This window comes from Gossypium arboreum, chromosome 3, assembly GCF_025698485.1.
Source record: "Gossypium arboreum isolate Shixiya-1 chromosome 3, ASM2569848v2, whole genome shotgun sequence".
In the NCBI taxonomy this organism is placed as follows: domain Eukaryota; kingdom Viridiplantae; phylum Streptophyta; class Magnoliopsida; order Malvales; family Malvaceae; genus Gossypium; species Gossypium arboreum.
The window spans coordinates 24,789,186-24,800,562 of NC_069072.1; the positions used below are offsets into that span (position 1 = coordinate 24,789,186).

At 32.3% G+C, this 11,377-nt stretch overlaps 1 protein-coding gene across 1 annotated transcript; it reads right to left on the minus strand.

The window, feature by feature from the left end:
• Positions 1-293: 293 nt before the first annotated feature.
• LOC108487214 (agamous-like MADS-box protein MADS4) lies at positions 294-4,520 on the minus strand. Its single transcript, XM_017791495.2, has 8 exons — positions 4,098-4,520; positions 2,045-2,123; positions 1,507-1,574; positions 1,308-1,407; positions 1,154-1,195; positions 1,023-1,064; positions 779-918; positions 294-692 (listed from the first exon to the last, which is right to left on the minus strand). Exons 1-8 carry the CDS (start codon positions 4,280-4,282, stop codon positions 617-619), a joined length of 732 nt encoding a protein of 243 aa, XP_017646984.1. The 5' UTR covers positions 4,283-4,520; the 3' UTR covers positions 294-616.
• Positions 4,521-11,377: the final 6,857 nt, after the last annotated feature.

Genomic DNA, 11,377 nt, shown 5'->3' on the forward strand with positions numbered 1-11,377 from the left:
TGGAGCAAATGAAGGTTAGATATTACTTGACCCAAATATCCTCGTGAATTATGAGAGAAAAAAATTAGACCTTGAAGTTAAAATGAAATGAAAATTTGAAGACTTACAAATCAAGAACAAGAACCAGTAAAAATTTGTTGAACTTGACACCGGGAATAAGTGTGCAGTGAAGATGGATGATTTATCCTGTTTAGTACTGGTCAGAAAGTCTGACTGTAGTAAGGAGAGAGAGACTTGAAGTTGGAAGGAAAAAATGAGGGTCATCGGTTGCTTTTGATAAAAAGATATTAATGTTATAGCAACAACAAATGCTTGTTTTTGTTGATTTAAAACTAAATAAAGCAGATGATGGTCAGAGTTGGAATCCCTCTTACAAGCAAACAACACCACCGCATTATTTCAAAGAGTGCTGCGCAGTGCTTACAGAATTAAAGACACGAAAGTTAATATTAAATCCATGACACATTACACACATTTTGTTTCATCAAATAACATGCAAACAGATGATAAAATGTGCTGATGATGTTCTTATGAAAGAATGCGGACACCATGCATGCATGCATTCATGCATTTGCCACTGCATGCTTTTGCTTCTATTTTCCTTTATGTGTCATAGTCATGGTAGCCATCCCGTCATGTAATTATTCACACTCGGGCACCCGGTGACCGCCGATATCGTATCGGGCTGATATCTGTAGTTCAACAAATCAAACCGATTAAGAATTCATCTTGTAGTTATTTAAATTCGTTGTTAGTGTTCGATATAGGTATGTAGTACCCGATTTGTAACGTTGGCTCGCAGTCCAATGGATGGAAGAAGACATCACCCTGAGGCTGATGGGTTGGTTGTCGGCCGTAGCCGACGTCATCGGCATTTGGATTCAGCTGGAGTGAATGTACTTGGTAGCCTTCCATCAACTGTAAAAAACCACCGTTTCTCAACTCATTAAATATGTTAATTTTGTTGGTAATTTCCCTTGTTGAATGAAATTGTAACCTTAAAGATATAAAAAGAAACCTACCCTTTGTTTTAGACTCTTATTAGCTTCATTAAGTAGATGTTCCTGCATTAAAGAGAGTGAAAAATAGTTGCATTGGTGGAAGAGACAACAACAAATTAATGGCTTTCAAATTATATAAGATGATGGGATACCTTTCGTTGCAGATCAGTGAGCTGATCAAGCATGTATTGGGTCTACAACAGAAATAGTCAAATCAGATCCATAATTCAATTTTTCATTGATTAGTGAATGCAGTTTCTGTTATGAAATGAGCATTGAAAGTAGAGGAGAATGGAGTGAAAGTACCCGCGTTGATCTTATCAGCTTTAATGAAGAATCAAGCTGCCTCTCAAGTGACTCAAGCTCTTTGCTGCTCAAAGGCCCCAGATCTTCTCCAAGTAAATTCCTAACCAAATATATCAACAATATGTTTTCATCTTCAATCATGTATCATATATTTAATGATTACCAACAATTTGGGCCATTTCAAAGGTTGCTCACTCACCTTTGGGACCTTTGTAAGGCTTCATAACGTGCTTTAAGCTTCAGATATTCCTGCTGGCTGCTTAGCTCCTACAGACACATCATGAAATTTGCATTTATTCCCACAAAACTACACATTTGCAGCCAAGTTTAGCATTGATAGACAGGTTAATTACTATGTATTACTTCATTGTTTCAATCATCATCTAGCTGAAAAATGTAAGCCAAATGCATATAATGGCTAATCTTAAGAAACAAGCAACAAAAAACAAAACCAAGCCAAAACTCTAAGGTAAAATGTTGTATTAGGTAAGAAACCTTAGTAGGGAGATCAAGTAATATGCTTTATAAATATAAAGTAAGTAGAATTATGAGAAAGATGCAATGTTATGGATCTCTATGGGAGAGATGAGCTTTGTAGAGATATGAGGAATAGTTTGGTTACACACTGGATTAATGAGCTAACATGTATTCCATATAGGGAGCATAGAAACTCCAAAGAAGAAAAAACCAAGGCAGTGTTTTCAAATCTCAGTTGGCAGAGATGAGTAGCATATTACCAGAGCCTCCCTAGTTGAAACATTTGTCTCTGGTGCTCCATGGCTGCACTTCTGGTACCTCTCCAATGTTTTCATCATGCTATATATATATATATCAAGGTAAATGACTAAATGTTAGTTCAAGGATACAACACATTCATAAACACAATATTCGAATGGTTGAAATTGGAGCTGTATGTTGAAAAGATAAATCCAAAAACAATTATCAAAGTTCAATTAAAAAAGATGGGACAAAAAAAGTAATAGAAGTTCAAAAATCAGCCATTGAGGATACATCATTTAACAACACACTGACAATAAAGATAAAAAGGATAATATTTTAAAAATAATAATAATAAAATGCTGTTAAAAAGAAAAATGCTCACTGTATCACAAAAGTTTTTATTTTTATTTTTAAAATTTTAAGAGGAAGTAATTAAAATGAAAGCAATCTTTAATTAGTTTTTTTCTTGGTACAATAAATTGGATGGTTTAATTATTCACCAAATGTTGGGAATCAGAACTTGTTCCTTATTATTTAATTAATGATCCAATGTTTCCAAAACACCTTACTTAAACTAAGCTTTTAATTAAACTTACAAATCATCAAATTATACTTGTAATGACGATGAAAAAGAGATTAATTAACACAGGCAAACTGTGTATTAATTAATTAATAAACGTAGTACTACTAATCACATAATAATCAATACATTTGCGTTAATTAATATTCTAGACCAGTGGAATTAAGACAAGCAGCGCTCATGCAAGTAGATCAATTGAAAGAATTAAAAACATCAAATATTTCAGCCTTCTAAACGAAATTTAGATTTTAAAGCGAAGGAAAAGAAAGTTGAAAACCCTAACATGGGGGGCAGCAGCTTTGGGAGAATCAAAACCTTAGAAACTCAGAAGCATTGATGGAGATGTACCCTTTTAAGTGATCCATTGAAATAGATCGCAGACATGATAGAATCCATTGGAAAGAAGGAAGTTGGTTTGTAAGAAAGAAAAGACACATCTGAAAAAGTAGAAACGACAGGCTGAAATCTCTTGTTTGTCTTTACTGTTTTGATTTTGTTTTTGTAACATCTCAAACAGGTATCCTTGGGTTTTTTTTATCTGTTTTGTTTTAGAAAAATAAACCAGGTTGAAGTCTGCTTTTAGATATGGGATTAAGTTTGAAACTTTAAAATAAAACCCTAAGCTCAGATCGTGTAAATTTATGAGCTCATCGAAAGCTTTCTTTCTGTTCTTTTTTTTTCCTTTTATCTAAATAAGCTTTTGGTTGTTTATATGAGAAATTAATATACATGATCTATAATGATTTAAGAGGAAAAAAACAGGATCTAATCAAAGCTTGAACGAGAGAAATTAAAGAAAGAATAAAAGTATTCAAAGCTAATCTGCAAGAGATCTTTAAAGAATAAAAGTATTCAAAGCTAATCTGCAAGAGATCTTTCAGCTTCTTATGTTAAACATGAAAGACGTTAGATCGGAGATTTTAAAAACAAACTTGTAGTTAATATATATATAGATTTTAAAAACAAACTTGTAGTTAATATATATATATATATATATATGTAAGGATGAAAGAGGGGAAAGGAAAGGGGTGATAAAACCAAAGAGATCAAAGAAGGAAGAGAAGAAATTAAAGTGGGAATATATATATATATATATACACAAGAGAGGGATGTTGTCTTTTGACGATTTAGAATTGCAGATCTAACATCAAGAAGAAGAGGAAAAACACACAGGCAAACGCCAAGACATTCACCAAAACGGCAAAACTCAAACATAGCTTTATATTATAAAATTTCACTCTTTTCTCAAAATTTTCTCCCATAACTTGAATACCCCAAAATCACACCCAAAACAGCAAAAAAAACCCTCCTCTTTGAACCCCCAAAAGTCAGAAATCAAAGCAAGCAAAAAGAAAGAAGCGAGAGCTTGCGTTGTTTTACGAAAAAAAAAAACCCTTAGTATAGTAGTAGGAGGAGGAGTAGTGTGTTGGTTTTGGGGTTTTGAAAGAGGGTACCAAAAAAGAAAAAAGGTGAAATAGTTTTGGTGATACCTTGAACTACTGCAAAACTCGTACAGTTTTCCCCTATTGGAGAAGATGATGAGAGCAACCTCTGCATCACAAAGAACGGAAAGCTCATAGGCTTTCTTCAAAAGCCCATTCCTTCTCTTAGCAAAAGTTACTTGCCTGTTAATCTTGTTCTCAATTCTCTTCAACTCAACCCTACCTCTCCCCATTCTTTTTTTCCCCAATAAAAATATTATCTTTGCAATACCCCCAAACACTCTCTCTTTAACACTTTTGTTCTTCTTCTTGCTTTTCTCTCTATTTATTCTGTCATGGATGATACGCTTTCGCTAACAACTTCATCCATCATGTAATCAGAATTAACCCCCCCGCCCCCCCCAACAAACAAAAAAAACTTAAACCTTTTGCTTTGTTTTACGCACTAAACAAAATGATAAGACAGCCTAAACAAAAAGGATTTTCCTTTAGGTATATTATATCTCCAAGGGACCTACTTTCTTTTGTACCTTTACTTAAGCTTCACCCATTGCCCGTTGGATCAACCCCATCCAACGGTGCGAAACAAGCAACAGCCAAAGACGAAGAAGCTGAGAAACCTTAACCAGTCAATGCAAAAGGATCACTGCCACACTGCTACGTGTCGAATGGAGAAGTACATAGACTTGTAATGATCCAACTGACCATTTTAGGGTTCGGGCAATCGTATGACCTAACCTTAAGAAGGTGAACCCTCCGCAATCTGTTCCCTTCTATTTACGTAATTACCCTTCTGCTTGGTCTTTTTAATTTTTAAGACAAATCCTTGTCTTGCAATCTTCTAACGTAATCCTAATATGGTTAACTTAATTAATTAATTAGCAGCATGTCGTGATGATGTCATGGATCATAGAACAATGTTTTTTCATAAGAATAAAGCCTTGATTTTTTACTATAATAAGTTTTATCTTGGTATTGTATACAAAGGAGTGTGCATGCTGAGATTACTGGAGTTGTGGAGTCAAATCCATAACTTTAATGATGATAACAAGAATTGCATGATTAGAGGCGAAGCAAATGTTACTGAGAGAGATAAGAAAAGCTGAAAAGAGCAAAATATATGTATCTATGTATATATATATTTTTAATTAGTTCGAAGGTTGGAGAGTTTTGAAGGAATTAAAGGAGAAGCTTGCTAATTGTGGTTCTCACATTAATTTCTTAATTCCCCCCCTCCCTTTGTACATTTTGCAAGGAATTATTGAAACGATTGCATATGTTAGCTGCTGTATGTGATTATTTCATATAAATGACCCAAACCCTTATGATTTAGTTTCTTTTTAACTCATTTTGCATTAATTTAATGTAATTACGTCGAACATTATTTGGAATTTAGAAAAAGGATCAAATACGAAAAAATTTAATTTTTAAATAGTTATTTCTTATACTTATATATGAATATACATTGAACACATGATAGCTAGTATGGTTTCATGATTTTATGCATCAATTTGCAATATTTTTCATACTTTCGTGCATCATTGCGTCCTATTATATGGTCCATGTTTTTGTTGGTGTTAAGTATGACTCTTATTTCAGTCAAATTTGAGAAATAATTTTTTAGTTAAACTCTGTTTATTTGTTTTAATCAAACACTAATTAGTTTAGATTATTTTATTATTATTTGGCCTATGAATTTAGCCTATAAATAGGCTCTTTTACAATCTTAGAAAATACACCCATTAGATATTAGAACTCATAACACATTTAGAGAATTTTGTATTTTTGTTTTGAGGGTTCTTTATTTTCGGGTTTTAGGGGTTTAATTTTTATCTCCATCTTTTGTACTCTTTGTTTTGCCATTATAGTAAAATTATTTTTGACCGTGGTTTTTTATCCTCTTTGGAGGGGTTTTTCCACGTTAAATTTGTGTGTTCAATTTCTCAATTTATTCCGCTATTTTTTTTCTTGTTGCTTAATAGGGTCGATCCTAACAAGTGGTATCAGAGCTAGTTCAATATTCATAGATCAGCCCATTTAGATATGGCAACAATAAGGTTTGAAATTAAGAAGTATGATGATGAGACAAATTTCAATTTGTGGCAAGTTCAGATGATTGCAATTCTAGTTTAAACCGGCTTGAAAAAGGTTGTTACCGAGAAAAAGCCTGAGAATCTAAATTAAACAGAATGGGAAGAGCTTGATGAAAAGGCCTTATTTGCAATCCAGTTATGCATCGTGAATATGGTATTGCAGGAGGTATTGATGGAGAAAACCTCATTTTCCTTGTGGAAAAGGTTAAAAACTCCTTATGCGACCTTATTTGCCTTGTGGAAAAGGTTAAAAACTCTTTATGCGACTAAATTTCTGGCTAACCGTTTAGTGTTTAAACAAAGTCTATTTACATTTCGCATGAACGAATGTGAGCTTCTTAGAGATCACATTAGTCAATCCATTACTCTTTTAAATTATTTAAAGAATGTTGAGGTTCATATTGACGATGAAGATCAGGCTATGCTCTTATTGTGCTCTTTACCCCTTTCATATAAGTCTTTCAAGGAGACCCTGATTTATGGCAGAGTCAAACTCTCGTTTGAAAATGTGAATGGTCATTTGTTGAGTAAAGACAAACTCAACAATGAGTTTGGTTTGGATAGTAAGGCAGATAAGCAAGTTTCCGTTTTGGTAGCATCAAAGAAATTAGAGAAAAGGTGTCGCTATTGTAAAAAGTTAGGTCACGTCAAAGCAGATGGTTATAAACTGCGAAATAAAAGAGCTGCTGAGAGTAATGAAGAAGATGTAGCTGGTGTTAATTTGGCTGATGAAAGCGGTGATGATTTCTTGTTAGTGTCACCGAGCGATAACTCCAAGCTCACGTCTAAGTGGATCCTAAATTCGAGATGTTCTTTCCATATGTGTCCCAATAGAGAATGGTTCTCCACATACAGTTAAGTTGAATGTGGAGTTGTGAGCATGAGAAACGATTCATCTAGTAAGGCAATTAGTATTGGTACTGTTAAAATTAGGATACATGATAGGACGATTAGGACACTCTTAGATGTCAGGTATATACTTAATTTACGAAAGAATATCATCTCATTAAGTATTTTAGACTTGAAAGGATGCAGAATCAACATCGAGTGAAGCGATATTAAAGTATCTCGTGGAGCTCTCGTTTTGTTAAAAGGTAAAAGAACTAGCAGTCTTTGTATTCTAGAAGGTTCTACAGTGATCGGTGAAATCGGATATCCCTTGTCCATTATAGAGTCGAAGTCAACTCGTTTGGAGCAGAGGCAACTTGGTCATAGGAGGGAAAAAGGCATGACCATTTTGTTGAAGAGAGGTTCTCTTTTGGATACAGGTTTTGAAAAGTTAGGGCGCTGTGTTCGTGAAAAGCAAGCCTGGGTTAGTTTGCAGTGTGCAAGTCGAAGGCTAGAAGTCTTCCAGTTTCTAAGCACAGGTTTGACTCAGTTAATTCCCTGCATGGTTCAAGATAGGCTCGTAGAAGGCTTTGGCAAAGATGGCGTTGTGGAAATATGAGTCAAGGTGGAGATTTGTTAAGTATGACTCCTATTTCAGTCAAACTTGAGAAATAATCTTTTAGTTAAACTCTGTTTATTTGTTTAAATCAATTTTAGTTAAACTCTGTTTATTTGTTTCAATCAAACACTAATTAGTTTAGATTATTTTATTATTATTTGACTTATGAATTTAGCTTATAAATAGGCTCTTTTACAATCTTAGAAAATACACCCATTATATATTAGAACTCATAACACATTTAGAGAATTTTGTGTTTACGTTTTGAGGGTTTTTGTTTTCGGGTTTTCGGGGTTTAGTTTTTATCTACATCTTTTGTACTCTTCGTTCTTTTGCCATTATAGTAAAATTATCTTTACTCTTGATTTTTTATCCTTTTTGGAGGGGTTTTTTCATGTTAAATTTGTGTGTTCAATTTTTCAATTTATTCTACTATTTTTTTCTTGTTGCTTAATCGGGTCGATCCTAACAGTTGGAATAGACTTCTCATAATAAATTCACTTTACATATGAATATAATTAACAATTTTAATGAAAATTTTTATTATAATTTCTTAATTTAGTGGCAAGATAATTACAACAACGGCTAAGTAAAAACCTAAACCTCAAGATAGTTGGTCAAGACGAGGGCCATGAGTCTTTGAATACTCAAGTTCGAGTGTTATAATATGCAATTAATATGTGTGAGTCTCCAATATTATCATATGTGTATATAATATATGTGGGTTTTATTTGGTTTTTTGATTCCTCATCTGTTGTGTTTTGTACTAATTTTATTTTATGTTGTAGGTGTTCAAATATATATTGTACTTGTATAAATACACTGTTTGTATTAAACCTTTCAAAAGTTGAAACTATAAATTAATATAATAATAAAATTACACCTTAATTGTAATACCACGAAAATTTTTACAGTAATATATTATCCTTGATATAGTAAAATAAGGAAATAAAGTGACATAAAGGAAATTTTGAGTTATGTCAATAATAAGAAGTATATTATGATATATTAATTCAAGAAAGGACTAAATTGTAAAAGTGAGAAAAGTTTTGTTGCACAAGAGTAAATACTCAAAATTTAAGGGGTTAAAGTGTAAATATGAAAAGTTGAAGGACCAATAGTGTAAATATTTTAAGAGTGGAATGATCTAGAAACTAAGGAAAATGGATGAATTAGGACCAAATTGAATAGGTGAAGAACTATGAGGACTAAATTGCAATTTTACCAAAATTAAATGATGACTCAAGGATGGAATTTTAAAAGATAATAAAGGGCAAAATGGTCAATTGGAAGAGAGAAATCTAGAAAGTAATGATGATGTTGATGATATTTTATGATTATTTAATTAGATATATATTATTTTAATGAGATATTTTATTATTATTATTTTATTATTAATTATTTAGTATAAAAGGAAGGAAAGATGAAAATTTCCATCATCTTTCCATGCATGCAATAACGTTAGAAGAGAAGGAAAAGAAAGAAATTTTCTTTTCTTTACAATTTGGTCCTTCCACCAAAAATTCACCATTTCCACCTAGAAATCAAAAGAATTTCCATTGCTACTAAGAGAGAGAAATGTTAAGGAGGCCATGGGGAGTTAGAATATCAAGTTGGATTCAAGAAATAGAAGCTGGAGGAGAGAGAAGATCAAGTTAAAGATTAGTATCAATAGAACAAGGTAAGTATAATTATATCAAGATTTCAATATGTTTTTAAGTTTGTTATTATTGATAAAACATGGAAATGATGTTATAGTAGAGTTTTCTTACATAAGGTCTTATGTTCTTGATATGTTAGTGAAGAGAAAATAAGAGAAAGTGATGAGAAATGGTGTAGAAAAAGAAAATAAGGATGTTATAACATGGTAATTAATATCTTGTACTAAAATAGTATTGGACAGCAGCAGTAGACTAAATTTGAAAAATCACCATAAATTGTATAAATCGAATTAGAAGATGAAAAAAATATTAAATTAAATATCATTGAGTCTAGTTTCTCATATAAGAAACGGTGTAAGCAATAGATTTGTAAATTTTGAGATATAATGAATTTTGTGAGACAAGGTCAGAATGAATTCGGGTTCCCCTGTTCTGACTTTGAAAAATTATAAAAAAATTGAATAAAAATAATTAGGGACTTAAATTTATATGTCTAGAATTCTGAATGAGTCTATTTTAATAGAAACAAACAAGAACATCATTTGAATTCTGTATAAAGAGATAATTTATTTTTAGTGAAGAAGGGTCACAACTGTCAGACAGCAGAATAGGGATAACTTTAAAGAATAAACTGTACTTATTGAATGAACCAAAAATTCTGAAAATTTTATGGTAAGAAGATATATGAGTCTATTTTTAGGAAAAATTATCGGATCTTAATTTAGAGTTCTAGAGCTCCAGATATAAATAATTTAGTGACTATGACATAGATGGACAGCTTGAATATTCATAAAAGTAAATAATAAAAATTATGGATAATGTTACTTACAAGTGTGTTATCTACATTAAGGATGTGGAATGGAGAGGAGGAGGAGGAAAAATATGTATGAATATTCATCTAGCATGGCTAATTTGCATATTTTAGGCTCAGGGACTAAATTGAATAAAAATAAAACTTTATGGGCAATTTTGTAAAAATGTTAGAAATGACCAAATTGCATGAAATGGATTATTTTATTATTTAAATTACAAAATTGAATGAAATTATTAATTTAGTTCAAGATCGGGGAAAAACATGTTTTAGGGATTAAATTGAAAAGTGTTGAAATTATGGAAAATTCTGATATTTTATAGAATTCATGGACTGTTATCGATATGTATGATAATAATAGCTGGAAATAAGGATTAAATTGCAAGAATTTTATTTTCTTGACCCTAAGGATGAAATCGTCATTAATTAAAAGTTTAGGGGCAAAATGGTAATTTTTGCCTGGAGCATTAATTAAATGTATTAGAATATGAAATGAATGAAAATGATGATCAAATTTATTTATAAAGATCCGGCCGACACAAATACAAGACTTGATCATGGAAAAGAAAACATATCAGAATAATGAAATCATAAACACGAACAATCAATGAGGTAAGTTCGTGTAACTTGAATTATATTCTTAAATGCTTGAAATGCATGTTTTTGATATGAATATGATTTGAATGTTCATTATATGAAAATTGATGAAACATTGATATATTTGATAAAATGGGAAGAAATCCGGTTGAATGAAAGGAAAATTGATGGATCTCTAAAAGGAATAGAGCGGTAAAAGGATCTAGCAGGACGGGTGATCCTATCTGATATAGCCCTCAGAAGAATATGTGTAAAATGGATTTAGCCGGACGGGTAATCTCAATTAGGGTCTGAATTTAGCTTTGGATGGTAATTGGATCCAAGCTCATTAGAGTAATTGTCGTTGTGAGAATTTAGCTCGGATGGTAATCCCGACAATACTCTATGAGTTTATATTCTGAGGATTTAGCTTGGTGGTAATCCCTTTGTAAGGATGAGGTTCATGGGAGTGTGCTCTTTGATATGAAATGTGTAAGACCATGGTTGAAAGATACCATGGCAACCTGATAAGAAATGTGTAAGACCATGGTTGAAAGATACCATGGCAGCCTGATATGAAATGTGTAAGACCATGGTTGAAAGAAAGATACCATGGCAGCCTGATATGAAATGTGTAAGACCATGGTTGAAAGATACCATGGCAACATGACGGGAAATAAATAAGACCATGGTTGAAAGATACCATGGCACATGGCAGCGTGACATGAAATGAATAAGAC